The sequence below is a fragment of the Lithobates pipiens genome, unplaced genomic scaffold (assembly GCF_037356315.1).
Source record: "Lithobates pipiens isolate NorthernLeopardFrog02 unplaced genomic scaffold, aLitPip1_a1.2 Scaffold_25, whole genome shotgun sequence".
NCBI classification, from domain to species: Eukaryota; Metazoa; Chordata; class Amphibia; order Anura; family Ranidae; genus Lithobates; species Lithobates pipiens.
In genome coordinates this window covers 37,388,584-37,415,319 of record NW_027507787.1, presented here as the reverse complement: position 1 = coordinate 37,415,319, position 26,736 = coordinate 37,388,584, and the positions used below count along the sequence as shown (strand labels likewise).

The 26,736-nt window shown below is 40.9% G+C and overlaps 1 protein-coding gene across 2 annotated transcripts in view; it reads left to right on the top strand.

Annotated features, from left to right (window-relative positions):
- The window catches only part of HERC4 (HECT and RLD domain containing E3 ubiquitin protein ligase 4), a 107,416-nt gene that overhangs the window by 11,456 nt on the left and 69,224 nt on the right, over positions 1-26,736 (top strand). For both annotated transcript variants that reach the window (XM_077454254.1, XM_077454253.1), the window contains exons 4-10: positions 4,317-4,393; positions 7,395-7,616; positions 11,415-11,506; positions 11,632-11,762; positions 18,510-18,670; positions 18,743-18,819; positions 24,010-24,134. In XM_077454254.1, the coding sequence (XP_077310380.1) occupies positions 4,317-4,393; positions 7,395-7,616; positions 11,415-11,506; positions 11,632-11,762; positions 18,510-18,670; positions 18,743-18,819; positions 24,010-24,134 (885 nt within the window). The remainder of the gene's footprint in view (positions 1-4,316; positions 4,394-7,394; positions 7,617-11,414; positions 11,507-11,631; positions 11,763-18,509; positions 18,671-18,742; positions 18,820-24,009; positions 24,135-26,736) is intronic.

The window sequence follows — 26,736 nt, the reverse complement described above, 5'->3', positions numbered from 1 at the left end:
GGCTATTTTAATAGCTCAGGCATTTAGTACGTTCTGGTATCTTCTAGCAGTCAGGGTGGGAAACCCTTCTGTGTTTTTTCTTTCACTGCTGCTTATGTGTATGTATGTTATTTAAAAGTAGTATTAAACTCATTAAACACAAAAAAAAAAAAAAAAAAAAAATCATTCCTCAGTAAATTTGTTTAATTTATTACCCCAGAAATGACAGTTACGACGTTCAATGTGACTGGCTTCTGCTGTCTCAGTGCTGCTTGATCACCGAACTTCTGGTCTTCACAGGAAAGAGTTAACAGTGCACAGTGGCTAATTTTTAAATTTTAATTATTTTTTTTTTAAAAACTGTCCGTTTCGGTTTTCAGCCAAGTGCATCCTGAATTTTCGGTTTCAGTTTCAGCAGGAGCTTAAATGGTGTATGGAAAATTTAACAATTTCTCTTATTTGCTTCCTTTTTGGATTAGATTGGAAAAAAAATGTTTAGGCATCAGCATCGATTGAGTGCTGTGCACGTCTGTAGCTCTTCTCTTCCCCTCACTTCTGGGTTTCGCTGGCTTTGCTGGAGCACCAGGAGCCATTGGCTCTCAGTGCTGTCAATTAAAGCCAGTGAGGAGGGAACGGGGGGGAGCAGCGGGGCTTGGGAGTGGCTTCCCTGAAGGCACTGGACAGAGGGGAGGGGCCAGGAGCATCAGCGGGGGTACCCAAGTAGGGGAGGTTCATAGCCTCTCTGTGCAACTCCATTGCACGGAGCAGGTAAGTATAGACACGGTTATTTTTTTTAAAGGAAAAAAAAACTTTTTACAATCTCTTTAGAGCCCAACTCCAGGCTGGAAAGAAATAAAATCACTTCCCCCTGCACTGAAAAAGTTAAATGCTTGTTAACTACAGGGGTAATGGAAGGGGTTACTTTACCCCTTGCCACGGTGCTCCCCTCTTCTCTCTGACATTGCAGCCTGTGGGAGTTACCTCCGCATCATCGCATACAATGCAGGACTGTTAGTTTCTTGTAGTATGTGACGGAAGCAAGCATGTGACTGTGTATGGGAGCTTCTTAGGGAGGATGAAGCGGGGAAGCTGTTGCACAGATGGGGGGGGGGGGTGTGGAGCCTGCTGGATAGGGGAATAAGATTGATATTGCTCATTATCACTCTACACTGATACTAAGGTTAATAAAATGCGAACAGGTATACTTTGTTGCAGAAGAGACATGCAGTGTCTGGCATGGAGCCAGTGTTGCAGGACAACTGACTCCTATGCATGCGTGGGAGTGATGCCATCCTGCGCTGACCGTACAAAGCTGTCCAAGATTTGCACTCGGGAGAAGATGCCAACGAGGGACCTTTTTAAATATATACCCTTGAAAGAATTTGTTATATCCGTTAAATGCAAAAACCTGCCTGGTAATTCTGCCAGATGTAGTGAGTGTATAACTGCTTGTGCTCTCTACCTATACTATCTGTTATCAGTTTTTAGTTCTGTCTGGACTGCGGAACACCTCCCCTCTCTTATGGAGTGAGGGAGGTATTTTGACACAGGGTAACAACATTGCACCTGTTTGAAGTACAGCAAGTGAGCTTTGTCACCCTAATACTAGAAATGATTACTGGCAGGATCACCAGGTGAAAAAAAAAAAGCCTGAGAAAAATACTAATGCAGCCACCACTACACCAAAGGATTGGTACGCTTTAGTATACAATACTGTGCAAAAGTTTCAGGCAGGTGTGAAAAAATGCTGTAATTTTAAGAATGCTTTTAGAAATAGAAGTGTAATAGTTTATGTTTTTATCGATTAACAAAATGGAAAGTAAAGGAACAAAAGAGAAATCCAAATCAAATCCATATTTGATGTGGCCACCATTTTACCTTCATGCTTTCTTAAATCACTTACCCTTGTTTCCATGTCCTATGCACGAAAACATAGGAACTGGGGTGCAGAGAAATGGTAGCAGGTGTTTGAGCCAAAATGTGAAATATTTGGCTGTAGCAGAAAGCAGTTTTTTCACAAAGGGCTGGAGAGCAGTACAAAAATAGTGTCTGCAGGCAACAGTGAAGCATTGTGGAGGTTCCTTGCAAATTTGGGGCTGCATTTCTGCAAATTAAATTAGACATTTGGTTAGGATCAATGGTGTGCTCAATGCAGAGAAATGCAGGCATATATTTATCTGTCCTGCCATACCATAAGGGTGGCCTGTGTTTGGCCCCAAATTTACTCTCCGGCAGGACAACGACCACGTACATGCAGCCAATGCCATTAAGAACTATTTTCAGGGTAGAGAAGAACAAGGAGTCCTGAAAGTGATGATTTTACCCCCACAGAGCCCTGATCTCAAACTCATCAAGTTTGTCTGGGATTACATGAAGAGACAGAGGGATTTGAGAAAGCCTACATCCACAGAAGATTAGTGGTTAGTTCTCTGAGATGTTTAGAACAACCTACCTGCCGAGTTCCTTCAAAAACTGTGCAAGTGTACCTAGAAGAATTGATGCTGTTTTGAAGGTAAAGCGTGGTCACAGCAAATATTTGATTTGAGTTTCTCTTCTGTCCATTTTGTTAATTGATAAAAAAAATAAAAAAAACTATGAGCACTTCTTTTTGTGAAAGCATTTTTAATTTACAGAATGTTTTCACACCCACCTTAAACTTTTGCGCAGTACCGTATAACATTTTTATTTTTGGGTTTAGGTACATAGTTCATAAGTAAAAACATGTGCAAATAAATGCAGATAATGCGCATAACCTCCAGTGATTTAAAATACCATATCAATAATATGAGTGAGATGACTTGTAAACAAAATAATGCACACCACATAACCAAACTGTAAAGAGTGTGCAATTGTCATCTAGGCCTGAGTAAAATAAAGTGCATCCACTGCAATCAATATAAAATGCTAATCAGTCCATAAAGTGCAAGTCAAAATATAAAGTGCTCGAAAAGTGTGTAAAAAGTGCAAAATAACAAAAGTTCAATGCTGTAATTCAAGTGAATATGTGTGCTCTTTGCGACAAGATTCCCACTGCCAATCGCTGACTGTAGTTCCACTGGTGTGCTCTTACCACATGGGCATAAATAAATGCCTTAGCCATCTATGGGATTAGGCCCTTATTTCCATAAGTGCAGGTATGTCAAATGCAGAGTTAAACATCCACTATGAGTAGTATGTAGGAGCTTGCGTTGGTTAGCAGTATCTTATTTTATATTTTTAATTGGTGGTCACATGATGGCTTATGCTCTTCTTATCCCCACATAACCAAGGGTTGGGGGGCAAAATCTTGCAATGATTCTTAGCAGCTTCTGGCCAACAGCTGCTGCCTTACAATCATAAATGACAGTTTCCTGGCTGCCTGCTGAATGTCAACAAACCACCCGGGGATTTTAGCTGACGTTATTGACCAGGAGATGTAAACGTTGGTGTAATCAGCAATGGCAGTACAAGCACAGAATGTATGCATCTCAACATGAACTCAAGTGCGTTTTATGTCTGTATGGGTTCAGATGCAGACCACTTTTTACATGGGAACTTGCTACCAGAATCCTACGTAAATTTGAAATTTAGCTCCAGCTTTGCTATCGCTTTAAATAGTTTGGATGGGTCAAGCTAGTCTAAACAAACTATTTTCTCTACTAACACATGTGGCTGCTGTCAGATCTGTATAAACTGTATGTAGCATCTACTACATACGCTATACATTGGCAGTGGTATGGGGACTTCTAATCTGCTGCCAGGACAAAATAGTCCGCCATTCATAGGATATCGTTGAGGTGGAGAGGCAGATGGGTAGATAACGTCACAATCTCCACTTCAGCTGTTAGGAGGAAGCCTTGTATTCATTGATACAAAAAATACAGAGCTTCCTGTGAATGGCTGAGCGGCATTCAGCCAGACTCTGATTTGTTCCGGGAACAAAAAGAATGGGATTTAGAAATAATGGACACAATTTCAGCATTCCAAATCATAAGGAACAAGCCGAAAAACACTCAAGTGTGAATGGGGGCCTACAACTTGCTGTTTTGTAAGACTTTAAATCCAGAAACAATTATTTTAAATCTTGTAGTGGATTGAAGTGGTTGAAGTCAAGTCTGGGAAACTTTCTCCCTCTTGGTGGGTTCTGTGCCCACACTGCAAAGTTAACTGCTTGTTTTAAGCTAGGAGGCATAGAAAAGAAAATGTACTTATCCACTCCTTGATCACAAAGCCATGCTCCTTCACTGATGTCATCAAGATTAATGCAGGGCCAATAGCCTAGTGGTTCACAATGTTGGACTTTATTGCTAGTTTAAACTTTGCCAAATTTGTCTGAATTAATTTTTTGCTTCTTCCAGAAATATAAAGAGTTTGTCTGAAGTCCAGATTGTGCAGGTGACATGTGGATACCATCACTCAATGGCCCTCTCTAGAGGTAATGAGTTACAATATTCCATATGTTAATGTCCAAGGATAATTTCAGTTTCTTCCTCATCAACACACCACTACAAGTCACTGTGTTGTGTTTGTGTCCAATGATATTTGTCCAGCTACAGTTAGCATGTTAAAATGTATCTGTAGGCAAAACTTTTTCCAATTTAGGGTAGCAAGGATAGGGTCCATTCACACAGGGGCAACACGACTTTGAGCGAGACTTTGGGAGGCAACTTGGACATGACTTGAGTATGAATCACAGCACTACTTGAGGCAACTTGCAACGCAACTTGAAGTTGCTTCCAGGACAGGGGACTTTACCAGTGGACAATCACATAATAATCAGCTCTGTGGGAGGGAGGGGTTTGCCTAGAAAACTATTTTTACTTCCTGGAAAGTTGCTTCAGTTAAGACAGGGGATCAGACTTGGAGGCAACTTCCATTGAAATCAATGGGTACAAGTTGCCTAGAAGTCGGATTGAAGTAGTACAGGAACCTTTTCTGAAGTCGGAGCAACTTCAGTAGTGTGCATTAAGATGGCTCTCATTCACTTACATTGATTTTATCATGTTGCGCGACTTGAGGCAACTTGGGGCGACTTCAAGTCGGATCCAAAGTTGCTCCTGTGTGAATGGACTTACTTCAATCCGACTTCTAGGCAACTTGTACCCATTGATTTCAATGGAAGTTGCCTCCAAGTCTGATCCCCTATCTTAACTGAAGCAACTTTCCAGGAAGTAAAAATAGTTTTCTAGGCAAACCCCTCCCTCCCACAGAGCTGATTATTATGTGATTGACCACTGGTAAAGTCCCCTGTCCTGGAAGCAACTTCAATTTGCCTTGTAAGTTGCCTCAAGTCGTGTCCAAGTTGTCTCCCAAAGTCTCGCTCAAAGTCATGTTGCCCCTGTGTGAATGGACTCTAAATGTACATGGGACACTTTTAGAACCTTTAGAATGATTTAAATTGACAGATAGTAATCTGCATTTAAAACATCTGTTTTTGCCGCATTTACAGGCCGCGTTTAGCATTTTTTTTTTTTTTTTTTTCTCTTAGCCAAAAATGAAAAGCGGCTAAACATGAGTTACTGCTTTTAGAAGCGTTTGGCGTTTGAAATGCCTCTAAACTTGGCATCTGAACTCCATATTTTTTTTTGCTTTCCAAAAAAGGCCTTTAAACTCAAACTGCCTAGAAACAACATTAAACGAACCTGTTGTACGTGTACTGATAATATAACATAGAGGAGAGTCTCAGAACAGTTGAAAAAAAAATGCCCAACTGCTCCTAAACGTCCATTTAGCAGCAGTGTACATGAGGCCTTGGAGTCTGGCAGATATTTATTGCTGTCCTGACAGAGGTTCTAAACCTTTCCCATACAAACTAAAACTAGACAAAGTTTTGGCTGCTACTACTACTTCCCTTTCTACTTTAGTCACCTCCCTTGCATCCAGCCCGCAAGTGGTCAGTGAAGCAGAAGAAGCAAACTGATGAGATTATCCCCTTGCTTGCTGTCAATATATTCCTTCCCAGCACATGTATGCAGTGTACCTGATTAGCCATCTGTTTCTCTGAGTTGTACTGTACAGGGAATTAAAATTGGCTGATATCAAGTTTAAATTCAGGTAGACTAGTTGCATGTAAAAATACATTTCATGATCTTTTCTTATTGAATACATAACTGTATTGGTTAGTTTTCTCAATATTCACCAAAAACGTTACTCTAACAATGGTTAGGGGCTCCGTGTGTTTAATGTTCGGTTCCGCATGCACATTTTACATGTGTTTTGCTATGCACTTGCAGTGTGTGTGTGTGTGTGTGTTTGTTTTTTGTTTTTTTATTTTGAGGGGGGTGTAATTTTAATGTTTTTCTTCACCAAGTTGCAAAAGGGGGGGGGGGGGGATTTTTTGGGACTTTGAATGAGGTGGGTGGGAGTGTCTAAATAAGTTGGTTTTGAAAAGGATAAGTTTTATGGTCAAAAAGCATCACAGCATAACATAAATGCAATGAGTAAATATAAAAATCACATGTTAAAAAGCACATATGGTGAAAACAGTAATACAGCATGGCAGGCCCATAGTATGGTAAATGGTAAGATCTTCCATGTGGAAACAAAATAAGATCACAGAAATCTAGTACATACAGTATATTAGAATCAATAGATCTACAGAATAGGTGCATCCAGTAAGTCCGATGCATTTTGTGTATATAAAATGACACTCTTCAGGGGCAGGTGTACTTGGGTCTACAACAAAACATGAATAAATAAATATGTACCATGGTTGAAACCATATATGGGAGAAGTACATTCTTACAAATGTAAACTCGTCCCTTTTGGATACTTCACTGAGTTGCATTTACATGCCTTGGCAGTGTGCTCATGTACATTCTGATGCACAAAAAAATGCAGCATGCTGTACTTTTTTTTTTTTTTTTTTTTTTTTTTTTTTATGTATATGAAAGCACCACAATGGTGTGAACTAGGCTCATTGTAATACATCACTTTTTCTTGCATATGCATTCATAACGTGTTTAAAAATGCATTTAATTGCATATGGGGTAAACAAGCCCTGATGCCTCAGTCAGATGGGTTTTGAGGGCCATATACCGTGAACAAGCTGCTTGGTCTGTATTTAGTAGGGCTCTCATGCATGCTTGTTACATTAGGGTGAGCGGCTGTGTCTGTGCAGCCACTGGGTCCTAATAGACTTCAATAAGCTGCCTGGGGGGTAGGGTATAATATAAAGGGAGTAGGGGGTGAGTCCATGTAAAGAATTTTTAAGTTCACTCCCCTCTGCCAGAATACACCAGTCAGCATTCGCAGCCATTGGCTTGCAGTGCTGATCGGATGCTGGTTTTCTAGCATGTCTAGCGATTTCTGTTAGATCAGGCCGATATTCGGCCTGTGTGTACCACACTTAAATCTGTAAAATTCAATGTTTAGTTTTTGTTTGATAAACTGTGTAACAATTTGCCTGTTAAATATTGTGTTTTATTGCACTACAGAAAGTGAAATCTTTGTCTGGGGATCGAACAGATATGGCCAGCTTGGTCTGGGCTATGAACAGAAGAATGTAACTGCGCCAAGACCCTTAAAATCTTTATCGGGGATCCCTTTTCACCAGATTGCTGCTGGAGGTGCCCACAGCTTTGCACTAACACTCTCAGGTGCCGTTTTTGGCTGGGGGCGGAACAAATTTGGTCAGCTTGGTCTGAACGATGACAATGGTAAGATTTTTTTTTTTTTTAAGGTATTTTTATACAAAGACCATATTTAACATACTTAGAATACTAAGACATACATTTTACAATTTATATATTATATGCAAGGTTTGAATAATAGTGGCTTACAAATGTTAATAAAATGGCTTGCATACACAAGACTTGGAGTAGACATGAAAATTCCTGTACAGCTGTGAAATGTATGAAACCTACAGGAAAGTTGGGGTTATTAGACATAGCAAATGTTTACAGGTCATCTGTCCTGTTTTCATGTTAAACAGAAAATAAAAGCAATTGTATCTGATAAGGGGTTACATACAACATATTTTTTTTTTTCATTCTGCTTATCAGCTAACAGTATAAGTGCTCTTGAAGATGAACTTTAAAAAATAAAATAAAAAAAATCGCACCAGTGATCAAACATAAGTTCATGGGCGTGTACTATCTGTTTCAAAAAGGATGTGCCTTGTATTTTTTTTATTTGCTTTTAGAATATAAACATACAACACACAACAGACATTGAGGTTGGTTTATTAAAGGAAAATGATACTGTGCACTACAAGTACAGTTGATCTAGATCTGAGGGGAAGCTCTGCTGATTTTTATCATCCAATCAATCCAAAAATGCTGTTTTTTTTTTTTTTTTTTTTTTTCCCTTGCTTGTGATTGGGTATTCTTTGCAAAGTAAAACTTCACCTCATTTACTAAGCTCTGGAGCAATTGCACTTGCAGTGTGTGTGTGTGTGTATATATATATATATATATATATATATATATGTATGTGTGTATATATATATATATTTTTTTTCTCTATATCTCATATTTTCCTTTTAGTACACCAATGTTTACCAGTGGTGGAAGTACAAATCCTAGCATGCTGTGGCAACTTCCTGGCCATCCTTTTTACTTATTTTTATTGTCAGCTTGCTTGTAAGTCCACAACATTTAAAAGATCTGGCTGCATAGCTCTGGTTTACAGTGCCCGAATTGGAGAATGTATTGTGTACTAAAATTGAAATGGTCTAATTAAAGCAAATCAAAACAGTTTGTTTATCTATGATATTTTTCTTTTCTACTCTACAAATTGGTTGCCATGGGTTTTAGTCATTGCCTTGCATGGGTCTAAAAATAATGTATGTACACAAAAGTACACACGTACACGTAGTTACATAGTAGGTGAGGTTGAAAAAATAAACAAGTTCATAAAGTCCAACCTATGTGTGTGATTATATGTTAGTATTACATTGTATATCCCTGTATGTTGTGGTCACTCAGGTGCCTATCTAATAATTTTTTGAAATGATCGATGCTCCCCGCTGAGACCACTGCCTGTGGAAGAGAATTCCACATCCTTACCGCTCTTACAGTAAAGAACCCTCTACGTAGTTTAAGGTTAAACCGCTTCTCTTCTAATTTTTGTGAATGGCCTCATGTCTTTTTAAATTAGTTTTTTTTTATTTATTTATTTATTTTTTGGGAAGAGTTTTATCCCTATTGTGGGGTCATCATTACGGTATTTTTCCATTGAAATCATATCGCCTCTCAAGCGTCTCTTCTTCAGAGAGAATAAGTTCAGTGCTTGCAGTCTTTCCCCATAGCTAAGATCCTCCAGTCCCTTAATTAGTTTTGTTGCCCTTCTCTGGACTCTCTCCAATTCCAGTACATCCTTCCTGAGGACTGGTGCCCAGAACTGAACGACACATTCCAGGTGTGGCCAGACCAGAGTCTTGTAGAGCTGGAGAATTATTGTTTTATCTCTGGAGTTGATGCCCTTTTTAATGCATGCCAATATTCTGTTTGCTTTGTTAGCAGCAGCTTGGCATTGCATGCCATTGCTGAGCCTGTCATCTACTAGGACCCCCAGGTCCTTTTCCACCCTAGATTCCCCCAGAGGTTCTCCCCCCAGTGTATAGATTGCATTCATGTTTTTGCCACTCAAATGCATTAGTTTACATTTCTCTACATTAAACCTCATTTGCCATGTAGTTGCCCACCTCATTAATTTGTTCAGATCTTCTTGCTAGGTTTCCACATCCGAAAAGTTATTGCCCTGCTTAGCTTAGTATTGTCCACAAATACAGAGACTGAGCTGCTTATCCCATCCTCCAGATTGTTTATGAATAAATTAAATAGGATTGGACCCAGCATAGAACCCTGGGGGGACCCCACTTTCCACACTGGCCAAATCCGACTACTGCCCAGTTATCACCACCCTCTGAACTCGCCCCTGTAGCCAGTTTTCAATCCATGTATTCACCCTATGGTCCATGCTGACAGACCTTAGTTTGTACACAAGCGTACACACTAGGGATGCATGAAATTTCGGTTGCCGAAACATATCGCCCGAAAATGGCCCTTTCGCCAAAAAGCTGAAAGAGAATTTTCGCCGATACTGCTGTTGAAAATGAGGCAGGCCTGCTGGGCTTGGCCCCGCCCCGGTGCCGCCCATCACGGGGGTGTCATTCTGTCTTCACACTCTCCTCCTCCCCTCCCTCCTCACCTATATTGCAGTCCCCTCTCCACAGCGGTGGCTGCACATGGCTCCTCAGCCGACGTGTAAATCAGCTGTGCAGGAGCTGGGCACGTTTACTGTGAAAGTGAAAGCAAAGGAGAGGCGTCTAGCAGTGTGTGCTGTGCTCTCTGCCTCCCCCTAGAGTGCAGTACCCAGCATGGAGCTTAAAGAGGAAGTAAACCCTTCCAAACAACTTGGACCTATAGGTAAGCCTAGATTAAGGCTTACCTGTAGGTCCAAGCAATATCTCCTAAACCTATATGGTTTAGGAGATATTTGCCCGAAAATGGGCACCGCTGTCTACGGCGCATGCGCCGTAGACAGCGGCGCGCATGCGCACTAAATGCGGCAAATCCAAGAATGGATTTGCCAAATTTGTCGACTCCCGTGCGCATGCGCGGGAGTGACGTCATCGCGGCTTCGCCGTATGACAGCGGCGGAGCTGCGAGGCGCGACTCCCGTGCGCATGCACGGGAGTGACGTCATCGCGGTTGCGCCGCTGTGATTCGTCTGAGCTGCGAGACGCCACAAGCAACATGGATGCGGCGGACTACAGGGGACAGCGGCGACTTCGCTGGCTCCTGTGTCAGGTAAGTGACACATAATGAGCTACTATGCGATGCATAGTAGTCCATTATGCTTTACCTTTGCAGGGAAAAAAAAGAGGAAGTAAACCCATCAGGGTTTACTTCCTCTTTAATGTACAGAGCTGCAGCTGCCAATTTTTAAAAAAAAAGACTGTTTGTTATATATATATATATATATATATATATATATATATATATATATATTTTATTATAGTGTGTGCGTGTGTGCGCATGTGTATGTTTGTTTGTTTATGTGTGTGTGTGCGCGTGTTTATATGCACTGGTGAGGCACATGCAGGCTACATGATGGGCACTGGTAGGCTGCTGGGCACAGTGAGGCTGCATTGATCTCCTGTAGCAGCCTGCAGTCTCTGGCCATCTCCTGTAGCATGTCCCCAGTCTCTGGCCATCTCCTGTTCCAAGCCTGCAGTCTCTGGCCATCTCCTGTAGCATGTCCCCAGTCTGTGACCATCTCCTGTATGAAAATATTTTTTAAAAATAGTCAATTTCGTTATCAGTGCTGTTTCGGTATTGGTTTCGGTTTTCGGGATCACGGAAGATTTATTTTCGGTATCGGTTTCGGCACCAAAAAACCCATTCGGTGCATCCCTAGTACACACGTTTCCTGTAATTGTGATTGAATTCATTTTATAGAACCTTTTTATAGCTGATTTTTGGTGAATTATAAATGTCTTTTTCCTGCAGACAGATATGTTCCATGTCTTCTCAAGTCACTTCGCTCTCAGAAGATTGTACATATCTGCTGTGGAGAAGATCACACTGCTGCACTTACTAAGGTACAATAATCAATAAGATAATTATGTCTGCAATAAAGGTATAAATAGAGAAACTGAAGTTGTCTTTGTAAAATCTATTCTTTCATATTGGTCACGGGTAGTAAATGATTGATTCTTTTGAATAGGAGGGAGGCGTGTTCACATTTGGAGCTGGAGGATATGGGCAACTAGGGCACAATTCTACAAATCATGAAATCAACCCCAGGAAAGTGTTTGAGCTCATGGGTAGCATTGTCACACAGATCGCATGTGGCAGGTAATTACTTCCAAACCAGTAATATGATTGCTTTGTACCACTTGAATAGATTTACTTTATAAAGATAAGATTGTAAAGGTACTTTTTTTTTTTTTTTTTTAATTTTCATGTTTTAACCACTAATCCACTGGGCACTCTCACCCCCTTCCCGCCCAGGCCGTTTTTTAGCTTTCAACGCTGTCACATTTTGAATGACAATTGCACAGTCATACAACACTGTAACCATGGGAAATTTGTATCACTTTCTTCACACAAATAGAGCTTTCTTTTGCTGGGATAAAAAAAAAAAACGAAAGTGAAAAAGTTTTCTCTTAGTTTTCTGTCAGTAAATTTTGTAAAGAAGTAATTTTTCTCCTTCACTGATGTGCACTGATGGGGCTGCACTGATGGGCACTGATTAGGTGGCACTCATGAGGAGGCACTAATATTCTGCACTTATGGGCATTGATAGGTGGCACTGATGGGCATCACTGATGGGCGGCACTGACTGGCATCGTTAATGGGCACTGATTTCTGGCTGTGGTGGGCACTGTTGGCACTGGTGTGCATTGATGATTGGCATGGGTTGCTGGCACTGGGGGCGCTCTAATGTAATCAGTGCCCTGTTTACATCTCTCACTGTCTCCTGTGAGGAAATGCTGCTGATCGGCTCTCCTTGCCACACACTCTGTCAGAGAGCCGATTACCGGCAATTCCTTGTTTACATTGGACACAGCCGATCACATGATTAAAGAGCCGCATCATTGGCTCTTTATAGAGATCGGGGTCGAGCCATGTCCTAGCAAAACGGCACGACAGTGATCGCCACACTGCACGCCCCCGCAGGTGTGCAGAAGCGCCCATTTGGGTGCACCGTCATATGACGTCCTCCCAGAGCGAGAGTCCCGTCCTGCTGTAATTTGAGGGCTTTCACTACAGCAGTGCGCTGGCAGGACATCAGGGAAAAGTCCTGCCAGCAGCTTCTTTGGAGCGGTGAAGGAGCGGTGTGTTTACCGCTCCTCCACCGCTGCTCCCCATTGAAATCACTGTAATACCGCCAGCAAAATGCTGCTATTGTGGCGTATTGCTGGCGGTTTTAACCCTTTCTCGTCCGCTAGCGGGGGGTAAAAGCTCCCCGCTAGTGGCCAAAATGCGCCGCAAATCCGGCCGTAAAACGCCGCTAAAAATAGCAGCGTTTTACCGCCCACACTATGGGCAGTGTAGTGTGAAAGGGGTCTAACCGTTCCCTCTGTGCAAGAACACAGTTTGATAAAATTAAGATTTTTTTTTGGGGATTTAAAAACAAATCTCTTGTCAAGATGTTTCTTTGTAGGTCATTCCACAACAACAATTCCAAATAATTTGGGGCGCTGAGTAAAATCTACAATGTAATGATTCGCAAATCTCATAAACCCATATTTTATTTACAATAGAAAACATAGCAAATGTTTAGACTGAAAAAATGTACCATTTTTAAAGAAAAGGGACACTTTGAAATTGATGGAAGCAACACGTCTCAAAAAAGTTGGGACCGGGCCATGTTTACCACAGTGTAGCATCCTCTCTTCTTTTAACAACACTGTAAACACCTGGGACCTGAGGAGACTAGTTGCTGGAGTTTTGGGAGAAGAATGGTTTTCCATTCTTGCCTGATTTAGGATTCTAACTGCTTAGCAGTCTTGGGTCTTCTATGTCCTATTTTTCATCTCAAGGTGCAACACATATTTTCAATTGGTGAAAGGTCTGGATTGCAGGCAGGCCAGTTAAGCAGCCGGACTCTTCTATTATGAAGCCATGCTGTTGTCATAGATGCAGTATGCCGTTTAGCATAAGTGGTTTTCCTGCAGCAGTCAAATTCAAGAACCAGAATGCAAAGTGGTCTTTGCTCAGATAAGGATTTATTGTGCACACAGAATGTAAGGCCCCTGTGGAAGAACTCCCAACCGCCAACTCAATTATCTCGGTGCATTTGTGTGTATAGTGCATTAAGATAAGAAGTTAACTCTAATTACCATTCGGTCATTAATTACTGAACAATCCGCTTACAGAACCACTTTTATCCAATTACATTAGGGATTGCAATATGTCCAATAACATTATGAATTTCCCCAATCCCAGTACATGTCATCCAAATACAGTGTCTGGTAAACAGTCTATGAACATACCTGGACTTGTTTCTATAGCATATGTATAAAGAATACTAAATTATATTATAGATGTATTGATCATATAGTGGAACCCTGTTTAAATATAATGACTTCTCATTTATCTGCACAAGACTCTATCATCTTGTACTGTATGCACTTTAGCTGTCTTAAGTTTCCCTCTTATGCAGTTATGCTCATGAATATTGTTTTCAAATCACACGGATTACATAACAATGTGTATGGTATGTGTGTTGTCCAGAGATGATCACGATAGAGCTGACACAGGCTCCCAGAATCCCCTACACACCCTGAATAGACGTTGTCTGTATGGGGGCATATGCTGCTCTAAAACCTGAATATATCTTTGAGCATTGATGAACATCACAAGCTGGAAGGCCCCTCTCCTCTTTAGTCCGGATATGGCACTCACGCTTGCCACAAATATCAAATTTCAATTTTCTGACTACAGAATAGTATTCCACTTTGCAAGAGACCATTTTAAATGAGCTTTGGCCCAGAGAAGACTTTTTTTTTTTTTTTTTTTTCTGAATCCTGTTCAGATATGGCTTCTTTGCATGATAGAGCTTTACCTTGCATTTTTGGATGGCATGGTGAACTGTGTTCAGACGGTAATTTTTTTTTTTTTGAATTACTGATGTCCATCACAGAATCACACGTGTTTTTAATGCAGTGCCGTCTAAAGGGCTTAAAGTGGTTGTAAACCCTAGAAAAAAACAACCAAAAAAAAAAAACTTGCAAGACAAAGGCATTATGAGCTAGTATGCATAACATACTTACCTGAGATCGAGAAGCCCCCGGCAACGGCACGTGCCAATGACGTCACATGCAGATACAGGGGGAATATCTCCTAAACCATGCAGATTTAGGAGATATTCATTGTAGCTGTGGTAAAAGGTTTACAATCACTTTAAAGGTCATGGGTATCCAGTATTGCATTTTGGCCTTGTCCCTTGCGCACAGAGATTTTTACAGAATCTTTTGATGACATGTACTGTAGATTATAAAATCTGTAAGGTGAATTTACACTGGACCCTGTCCCCATCCCCCCTAGTCCTGCAACCTGGAGTCCAGCAATCGTTCTGACCAATCGCATCGCCACTTTACCAGTCAGGGGATTTTAAATCTTTTCTTCACCCGGGTGGCAGGACTGGCTCCGCGGGTTCTGATTGGTCGGCGCCGACCAATTAAAATGATCCTAAATGTAAATCCTGATGAGGTACGTTTTGGAGACTAAGCCGTGGGGATTTCTAAGTCCCTGACCGGGCGACCCGATGTGTCCGTGCTGGTGATCGCCTCGCTCAAGGTCAACGGAACAATGGGGGTTGGGGAGGGCGTCATGTTTACATTCACCTTACAGATTTTTCTGTAAAGGTGAACTTAACATTTAAAGTCTTTACAATTTTACATTGAGGAACATTATTCTGAAATGGTTTTGTGATTTATTTATTTATTTTTGACGCAGCTTTTCAGATTGGTAATCCTCTGGCCATCTTTACTTCTGAAACACTCTGACTCTCCAAGATGCTCTTTTCATTCCCAGTCATGTTACTGACCTACTGCCAGTTGACCCAATTATTGCAAAATGTTCTTCCAGCCCTTCCTCGAGTACCACTTACTCTGCCGTTTTTTTTTTTTTTTGCCCTGTCCCAATTTGTTTAGAGACGTGTTGCTATCTTCAATTTAAAATTACCTTATTTTTTTCTTAAAATGGTACATTTTCTAATTTTCAACATTTGATATTTTTTTTATTGTGAATAAAGTAATGGGTTTATGAGATTTGCAAATCATTGCATTCTGTTTTTATGTAGATTTTACCCAGCTTACCACCTTTTTTTGGAATTGGGGTTGTACAACTGCTGTGCCTGTGACACTCTGGAGTTTGCCCATTATTTTCTATAGCTGATGCCACCATGTGTGGGGAGCTGGGAGATATAGATAGTGCTCAGCCCCTGCAAAGCCATAACAGACAGCTTGCTGTAAGTCCTTATCTCGTAGGTCTTGTACTTTTTACATTGCAATGCACTGTCTATCAGGCTAGTTCACACCACCCTGTTGCAGTAGTATACACTGAAAAAAGTATGGCATGCAGTAGGTCCAGGTTCAGCAAACTTTTAACAGATGAGGTTCTAATTCCAGAAATTAACTTTTTTTCTTGTATATTAAGTCAGGCAGAAGATCCCCACTTCTTAACATGATTATCACAATGTTGCAGCAATTGGTATGGCTGAGTTTTTATATAATACTAATGGTGTCTCCTGTACATATGTTTGCACTCTTCCAGTTACCATACTGATAGCTGCACAATAGAAGCATTCTTTTAAGCCCCATAAACACTATCAGGTTTTCTGCAGATTTTTTTTTCCCTTCAGATTTACCAAAACCATATAATATGAGGTCAAACCTTTAGGAGTTTCAATTTGCAGTCAGGCAGGCGCTTGCACTACATGGTAAATCTGAAGACAAAAATCAGCAGAAAATCTGATGGTGTGTATGGGGCTTTAGACTGGATTTAAACTTGCAACCTATGTTGTGTGACTAGCTATTTCAGGGGTAGTGAAAATTTCTCATTCCTGCCTGTAGAAACCCACATTGCACCCGTGATCTACTGACCGTGGGTGCAGTGCTTTCCAGGCTCCTGTAGGAAAAAATAATAAATGCCTCCCTTTTCTTTTCTGCAAAAAAGATGTGCATTTATAAATTTTTTTTTTTTTTGTTGGAAAACTGCATTTAGTTTTTAAATTGGTGACCAACCCCTCAGTTAAACCCATAATTTCCTTTTATATAAAAAATAAAAAAATAAAATTACACATCTCATGATTAGCATACAGGGTGGCACTTAGATGCTCTAAGGCCTCATGCACACGAGACGCAGTTAAACGCGTGTTCAGATGCAGTTGGACACTTTTTTCAACTGCCCCTGAACTCATTTAATGTTATCCTATGTGTCCATGCACACAGTCTAGTTTTTTGCCGTTTTTATGCAGTTGCGTTTAACCTCGTTTTTCCAGAAGCAAAAAAATGGGTTCAGACGCAAAACGCGGCTAAACGCGGCATCCCAGTTTTTTGGATCTGAAAACTATCACCAAGTGACCCCGAGATAGGGGGCCCCAAAGTCGGGTCGCAAAATGTCATGCACTTTTCTGCATCAGAGAATGACATTTTGTGACCCGAATTTGGGGGCCCATATCTTGGGGCCAATTATTGCCAGGAATCCCAAATTTAGTATGTTGACACTGTGGATCTAGCACTATAACATATCTAAATATGGGGTTCCTATCACCAAGTGACCCCGAGATAGGGGGCCCCAAAGTCGGGTCACAAAATGTCATGCACTTTTCTGCATCAGAGAATGACATTTTGCGACCCGACTTTGGGGGCCCATATCTTGGGGCCAATTATTGCCAGGAACCCAATGTCATGTCATGCACTTTTCTGCATCAGAGATATATGGCCTCAAAGTCAACTGTGACCATCTGCGGCAATGTAATTTGGTCATTAGGGTTGGGTGTTATGGTAAGTGGTTATCCGTTAGGGTTAGGGTTATTGTTTAGGGTTAGGGTTGTTTAGGGTTAGTGTAAGGGATAGGGTTAGCTGTTAGGGGTAAAATTGGCACAAGAAAATTTTAGATATTTTAAAAAATTGGATAGTTTGCTATAAATAGACATTATTTTTTTTTAAATAAAGGACAGAGAAAAAAATTCATCTGTACATCTATAGATAAATATATTTTATAAATATATACACATACCTGATCGTTACCAACAGACGTTCCTCTGGTGACACACTGTTTCTCATATTGGTGTCCACGAATGTCAGACCAGGTCGTACTTTTTCTAAGAGCAGATCAAATGTGACAATGGACATCCGGCTAAAATTAAAAAACTTGTTGGGGTAGGTACGCAGCTGCACATACATGTTTGTGAAATATTCAACGGACATTCGCTGTCCCATCAACGGATGGGTCCAATATCGATGAGCTCTGACTCTGGACCTCTCACGAAATTTGTGACGACGTTGCTGTCTCATCAAGAGCAACATCAGGAGCATTTCCTGACATATATTCAATATGGGATCCATTTCAAAATATATTGCACAGAAAGAGAGGCAAATGCAAGTGTACAACTGCTCTCTATGCTGCTGCTGCTCACTCTGATCAAAATAGCAGAAATAGTTAAAAAAACATGCTTTGAGAGCTTGGGGAGGGTCTACGTGATGTTATCTTTATAAACGCTTATAAACGCAAACGCGTCTAAATGCGGCAAAACGCGCGTTTCAGCTTTTTTTAAACAGAGTTTTCACCTGCGTCTCGTGTGCATGAGGCCTTAGTATGCAATCCAGCGATCAGCCATCTTTCTCTTGTGTGGGCTAAACAAAGTTAATGTCATTCTAGGTAGAGAAAATTCTTCATTGCACAGAATGTTCACTCTATTCTACAGCCATACCACCCTGTTTAAATCAGTAGCTATTTTCTGAAATAATTTTCAGGCTGCTGTTATAACTTTGTGTTTTTAGATGGGCTGCAAAATATTTTTTATTAAATCTGTTTTAATGTTGTCTTGAGGAGTCCATTGTAACTTTTGTCCTCTTTCCCCCTCCATAGACAACACACCTTAGCTTTTGTTCCTTCTTCCGGGCGCATCTACTCTTTTGGACTAGGTGGCAATGGGCAATTAGGAACTGGGTCTACGTGCAATAGAAAAAGTCCATTCACTGTAAAGGGAAACTGGCTATCCCATAGTGATTACTCCCAGCTACCTCAGGGTAGGTTCCATATTTGGTGTTCATTTTGCTGTACACTTTCCTTCTGGCTAACTGCCTTGTTTTATGTTTTAGATGTGGACGGGTATTACTGCGTGAAGAAGATATATTCTGGTGGAGACCAAAGTTTTGCACATTATTTTCATATAAAGGTATTTTAAGAAACCAGCTTTTTTTTTTTTCTTTGGCTGGTTTATTTATGTGAGGATGTTACCTTTTTTCATGCTGTTTGCATTTAACTGTGTTTTGCTGCTGCAGTGTTCAGCAGAAGATATTTGTACCTGAAATTAGTTTGTTGGGTTAAAACTACATTTCACTACAGTAGGTCCTCTGATATAGACATGCAGGTGAAGTGTCATAGGACATTTCATACACCACAATCTCCCAAAATCGTCCATTATGACAGCCAAGAAGTGTCATAATAAGATAACTGTTTCATATTTGAAATTCTGAAATATACTTGGTCTTAATAATGTGCTGTGTTACAGCAATATGAAGCACCTCTTATGCTATGCACATTTTATCCCTAATCTTCTAGCTTGTCAACATGGCATACATAGCAAATAAGGACATTTTTATGGGTTCGCTTTTATACTTCATTAACCCCTTCCTGCCACCTCTCAGCAATCTATAAGTAAATGATAATGCTGGGAGGTGGAGGTAGCTTCCCGATCACGTGATTGCTATGATTAGCTGTCACATCAGTCACCTGATTGGGAGCCTGCTCATTCACAAACGGTGATGGGGAATTGTCGGTGACAGGCTTGTTCAGTGTGTTGTGAGTAGGCTTTCTGCACAGAGGCTTGAAACACCATAAACACATATGTGTTGCAGCTGGGCTTTAAGGCCCAATTTTTAATTTTTATTTATATATATATATATATATATATATATATATATATATATAATTTAAATTATAAAAAAATCTCCTTTTGGATACGGCCTATGGTAGAGAAATTAACATTCAATTCAAGGGAAACAGCTCTGGTGGACATTCCTGCTGTCAGCATGCCATTGCACGCTCCCTCAAAACTTGCGGCATCTCTGGCATTGAGCTGTGTGTTAAAACTGCACATTTTGGAGTGTCCTTTTATTGTGGCCAGCCTAAGGCACACCTGTGCAATAATCATGCTGTCTAATCAGCATCTTGATATGCCACACCTATGAGGTGGATGGATTACCTCGGCAAAGGAGAAGTGCTCACTAACACAGATTTAGACAGATTTGTGAACAATATTTGAGAGAAATAGGCCTTTTGTCTACATAGAAAAAGACATAGATCTTTGCATTCAGCTCATGATAAATAGGGGCAAACACAAAAGTTTGTGTGTGTATGTATGTATGTATGTATGTGTGTGTATATATGTATATATATATAATAATATAATAATATATTCTCAAACCTAGGGCAGGTTACTTCCTTCTCTTATTAAATTGTAGTTTTAGCAAGTACCGTCAAAGTGGAACTTCCAATCCTCCACCAATCAATATTCAAGGAAAAACAATGGGACTCGTGCTTTCAATGCATTATCTTCTTTAATCCAATAAAGGAATAGTTACATAGTAACTGCCAATAGTATCAGTAGCCACCGTACAGTTCCGAGCAAGCAACTGCTCTTCGTCCAGGCTATCTCTTGCTTGTATAACATCCTACTACCCACACTATCTTACAAATATAACAATCAAGGGTATACCACACAGGTGTACGGCCCAAATCACCAATCAATGTAATCACAGTAGTTCAACGTTAACCCCTTCGGTATAAGCCTATATCAATCAATCAAGATCATCATATATTATATACATATAGAATATATACTGATTCCCATTCAGTCATGATCGTTGGTATCCTTCATCAAAGGTACAGTATATATTATAATCGGCTAGTCCTCAGATATCTATTTATCCTAGCCAAATTCTAAAAGGGATAAGACAATAACATTACACACATACAATTAACTAATCATGACCAGTGCATCAGAGAAACAGATATAGATCGTAATCCTTATTCATACCATTGGGGCTTAATGTATGATCAATCTATTGATCCACCAAACCTCCCTCCTCTTAAGCCTCACAATCCTGTCACCCTCTCTTCTATCCCGGGTGACTTCTTCCAAGACCATGAACCGTAATTCAGAGTCAGTATGTCCTTTCTCGGAAAAATGCAAAAATTGAAAGCAAAATCTTTAGAAAGAACTCATTCTGTCTTTAAGTTTATAATCGTATAGGAATTCAGCATTTGAGAATGTAAGAACTGATGTGGTATTCTAGTCCTCACAATCCTTATGTTATCTGGAGAATAAAAGTAGGAGTTCTCTTTTCTATAAGCTACTCTGATAAAGAATGATTGGCAGAGTATTTAACTTTAAAGTGGTCTACTGGCAGTTCCACTACTCACGGTACATCCAGTGACCTCTAAAGTTAGCCTGCTGAGTACAGTATCCCTGCACACTGACACTTTAACCACAGATAGTTACCTTGTTACGTGTGTGTATTTTCACTGATGGGAGACCGAAAAGCCACTTTATATACCTGATTTCATAAGGTAACCCATGATACAGGTTTAAATCTTTAAAATCCCTGACTATCTATTAAAACATACTTCTAGATGACATAATTGAAAATCCCGAACCATAATTTTAACCATTAAACATACCTTTAAAGGGCAGAAAACAATATCGTGCAGATGTGCTTAACCCCCTTTTCACTACCATATGGCACACAGTCATGTTCAAAAATATTGGCACCTCTGCATTTCTGTCAGATAATGCACCACTTTGCCCAGAATATTGTTGCATTTACAAATGTTTAGGCATCCTTATGTTTATTTTGTTTGTATTAGTATGACACACAAAAGTGGAGAAGCAAAATGACAAATCTGAAACATTCCACGCAAAACTTTAAAACAAAATTATTGGCACCTTTTCAAAATTTTAGGAAATAATTGCATTCCAAGTTTGTAAGGCTCCTGTAATTTGTAATTAAACACACCTGTATCAATTAACACGTGCTGGGAATATAGAAATCACACCAGCAATCAGTTAAAATATGAAAAATGTAGTCTACCTCTCTGTGTGCCACATGGGTATGGAGAAAATAAGGATCAGCCAAGATTGTCTGTCCATGCTTTTCCACAATTTTTGTTCTCAAATGCTCAGTCTCAAATTTGCAAGTCCATCTCCAGAGATCTTAATGTTCCTGTGTCCACCTTCCTCAACATTGTCAAAAAAGTTTACAGCCTGTGACACTAGCTAATCTCCCTGGATGTGGTTGAAAGTGAAAAATTGATCAAAGATTGCAAGGAAGGGATGTTCGAATGGTGAATAAAGAACCACAATCCACTTTCAGACAAATTCAAGCTGACCGTCAGGATACAACTGTGTCAGCTCATACTGTACGCCACCATTTGAATGAAAGGGGACACTGTGGTGGGAGACCCAGGAGGACCTCACTGATGACACAAACATAGAAAAAGCCAGGTTGGTGTTTGGCAAAACTTACCTGAGGAAGCCAAATTCCTTTTGGGAGAATGTGCTGTGGATAGACGAAACAAAATGACAGCTTTTTGGTAAAGCGCATCATTGTACTGTTTTCAGAAAAAGAAATTGGGCCTTTAAAGAAAAGATTACAGTCCCTACAGTCAAACATGGTGGAGGTTCACTGATGTTTTGGGGTTACTTTGCTGCTTCAGGCACTGGATGTCTTGATCATGTGAATGGCATTATGAAATCTGAAGACTACCAAACAACTCTGGGGTGCAATGTAGGGCCCAGTGTCAGAAAGTTGGGTCTCAGTCAGAGGTAATGGGTTTTACAGCAGAACAATGACCCAAAGCACACCTCCAAAAGCACCCAGAAATGGTTGAAGACAAAGTGCTGCAGAGTACTGAAAAGGCCAACAATGAGTCTGGAGTCCAGTCCAGATCTCTGTGGAGAGATCGCAAAACAGCTGTTGGGAAAAGGAACCCTTCCAATCTGAGAGACCTGGAGCAATTGGCAAAAGAAGAGTGGTCCAAAATACCAGTAGAGAGGAAACTCATTGACGTTACAGGAAGCAATTGATTTCAGTTATTTTTCTAAGGGGTGCACTACCAAATATTAAATTGAGGATGCCAATAATTTTGTCCAGTCCTTTTTTGGAGTCTTGCATGGAATGTTTTTGGCTTTTTGTTTCTCCACTTTTTTGTGTCCTACCAATACAAACAAAATAAATAAACATGAGAATGCCTAAACATTTGTAATTGCAACAATTTTACGGGCGACGTGGTGCATTATCTGCCAGAAATGCAGGGGTGCTTTTTTCTTTTCTTTTCTTTTTTTGGCCATGATTGTACATCTGCAGCAGTGGGTTGTTTTTTTTTGTTTTGTTTTTTACACACATGCTCCTAGTTGCTACAGCAGGGAAGAACATGTGTAAATCTGACAAGTCGAGTGGAAGCTATCCAGTGGCCATAGCCACCAGAGCAATTCCACGCAACCCCGTTAGTGCAGGGCTTTGTGTTCATGTGACCACATAAAAATAACTACCGTATTTATCGGCGTATAAAACGCGCCGGCATATAACACACACCCCAAGTTTAGGAGGGAATTTTAAGGAAAAAAACTTACATTTAAATGCCCATCAATGCAGCCTTATCAGTGTCATTTGCAGCCTTGTCGTGCAGCCTGTCCGTCTTTGCAGCTTTCGCCCGCTGAGAACAGCCGAAGTTGGCCGAGAGCCACGAGAAGGGCCGAAGGCGGCTGAAAGCCGCCCAGGGCTCGAAAATCACACAAAAATCATGGAGGATCGGCGTATATCACGCACCCGTGATTTTCCCCTGATTTTAAGGGGGGAAAAAAAGTGCGTGTTATACACCGTTAAATACGGTATGTAAAAAATATATTTAAATTGCGCTTTGTACTACTCTGTATGCATCACGATGAGGAGACGTGGGGGTGACATCATTTGAAAGGTAAGAGTTATAGTGCCTGAACTTCTAACTTAATAAACCAGCCAAAGTATTAATCCAGGGGGATATTCTGCTTGGCAGACTTGGGTCACGGAGATCGAGCGACGCCTGATAAAGTGAGTGTAGTAGCTGTCCGTGTTTATCACAGAGTTCTACATAGCCTCGCTGGTGCTCATTTCTTTTATCAGTGCAACCTGTATATTAGAGACTGCTTCTGTTTATCTCCACCAAGCATATGCCATTGGGATCTGGTGAGTGGCCTATTTACTTCTACTGCTATTGTGTGCATCCTTTAGATCTCATATTACTTGGTCACCCATGTCTGAGGTCAGCTTGGAAGTGCATGATTCTACCCTATGTCAGTGCATTACATTAAGTTTCTCATTTTTAGAACTGCCTTCCTCCAGATGACTTCAGAACCCGTAGCCATTCCAGAGGTATATGGACCATAAATGAAGAGCTCATTCAGAGATGGTTGACTTACTCATCTGGAAGGCTTCCTCCAGACATAGTAAAGTAAGATTTTTGTCTATGAACACAATTTTCTTTATTTTTCCTAAGGCCTCATGCACACTGGTTGATTGTAAACGCTGTAAAAAGAAAAGTCACCTTTCCTTTAAGTACCTGGACTCTTCTACAAATCTATACTGTTGTCAAAGATGCAGTATGCAGTTTAGAACTGTTCTGCTGAAATATCCAAAGCTTTCTTTGAAAATGATACCATCTGAATGAGAGCATATGCTGCTCTAATACCTGGATATAGCTTTCAGCATTGATTGTGCCTTTCCAGTTGTGCAGTTTGCACATTCCATCCGCACTAAAGCATGGTACACACTGAGTTTTTCTCTCTTCAATCTAGGGGGCTGAACAAAAAAAAACTGTCACTGAGCCACAGTACTAACGATCCAACTTTAGTACAGTGATCTCCCTCCCGCCAGAACACTCCAATCGGTGCGGTGAGAATGTTTTGATTGGGACCTGATCGGCTGCTGGTTTTCAGACAGAAGCTGGCCAAACAACCGGCTTCTGTTGGACTGGACGCCATACACAAGGGCAGAATGTGGGACAGTTTTTGAGGCAGCCAATGTTGCCCGGGATTTCGGCCCATGTCTACAGGGCTTAATGCATTCCCATACCCTCAAAGATGCAGGCTTTTGAACTGAGTGCTGATAACAAGCTGCATTGTCCGTCTCTCCTTAAGTCTGAAGGAAGTGGCATCCATGGTTGCTAAAAAGAATGTCAAATTTTGATTAGTCTGACTACAGAATAGTTTTCCACTTTGCAACACACAATTTTTTTTCAGTCCTGATTTTATTTGTTTTCCAAAAGTTAAAACCTTAAAGCAGAGGTCCACCCTAAAGTGGACCTTCCGCTCATTGGAACCCTCCCCCCCTCCGGCGCCACAATTGGCACCTTTCAGGGGGAAGGGGGGTGCAAGTACCTGTACAGTACAGGTATCTGCACCCACTTCCGGCGTAGATTCTGCAGAAGGTACGCCCCTTTCCGCAGAATCTACGCCCCTTTCCGAAGGTCCCCCGCTGCCTGTTGGGAAAGACACGGATTCCATAGACACCGGGGACCATCCTTATTGCGCAGCGCGACTCGCGCATGCGCAGTAGGGAACCGGGAAATGAAGCTCCAGTTCCTGGTTCCCAAACCCAAGATGGCGGCGGCAGCAGCACCCGAGAGACGATCGAGAGATCGGCTTCGGGTGCCGACATCGCGGGCGCGCTGGGCGGGTAAGTGTCATTATTTTAAAAGTCAGCAGCTGCAGTATTTGTAGCTGCTGGCTTTTAAAAAAAAAAAACGGCGGAACTCCCTCTTTAAAATCTATATTTTTATTTTCACATAGGTTTGCTAAAAACCTTTGTAGGATGGCTGCATAAGGAAATCACAAAGACTTGTACATAATGTACGTAGTTTTTACTAAATACCTTCATCAAAACACACAAGAAAATCTCCTCTCTGCTATTGCACCACATAAACACCATCCTAATTCCATATAGTAACTTGACACTGCAGTAAATTATGGAAAACACTCCAAGGGGCCCATATACTGGTATAATTTTCTAGTCTATCATGCTCGACCACCAGTAGATATTCCAAATCCATGATACTATCTAGCTGCCAAATCTATTTGTAAACAGTTGGGATCTCGGAAGTTCTCAAATGCAGAGGGATGATGGCCCTGACTGCCATCAGAAAATGATGAAGAAAAAAAAAAAAATAGAAAAGCGCCACTCAGTAAAAGGTGTTTTAATACATAATAAAACATATTTCTGTCACTTACATCTGACATGCAGAAAGTTGGGCACACACAGGAGTAAATACTGTAGTCATCGGCGTATCCGGGAGTTACTCCTGTGTGTGTGTGTGTGTGTGTGTGTTTATTATGGATTAAAGAGGAAGTAAACCCTGATGAGTTTACTTCCTCTTTCATTCCCTGCAAATGTAAAGCATTATGGACTACTATGCATCACATAGTAGTCCATTATGTGTCACTTACCTGACACAGGAGCCAGCGAAGTCACTGCTGTCCCCGTAGTCCAGAGCATCCATCATCTTGGTGGGTCTCGCTGCTCTGTTGATTTCATTCGACAAAGCCGCGATGACGTCACTCCTGTGCATGCGCACGGCAGCCGCCAATCGCGACATATTGCCGTTGACAGTGCCGCGCTCGGTGCGCCTGTGCGCCGCTGTCTACGGCGCATGCGCCGTAGACAGTGGTTCCTGTATTTTGGCAAATATCTCCTAAACCGTGTAGGTTTAGGAGATATTTCTTGGACCTACAGGTAAGCCTTAATCTAGGCTTACCTGTAGGTCAAAGTGGTTTGTAAGGGTTTAAAAGCACCTTTTTACTGAGTGGAGATTTTCTATTGTTTTTTTTTTCTTTATATGACATGAGCTGGCTTCACTCCAGAGAAAAGCAGCCTTCTGTGGATGTGCACACATTATCCCTTGTCTGTCCAGCAAGTCCCAGCATTTTGGACTGATTGTATACCTGTGAGCACCTTGTATGTGACTAAAACAATTTTTTTGCTGGACAGTTGTCTTATGAAGACCTTTTACTGAGATTTATTATCTTATTCAATATATTCAGTTTAAATAAGCATGCGAT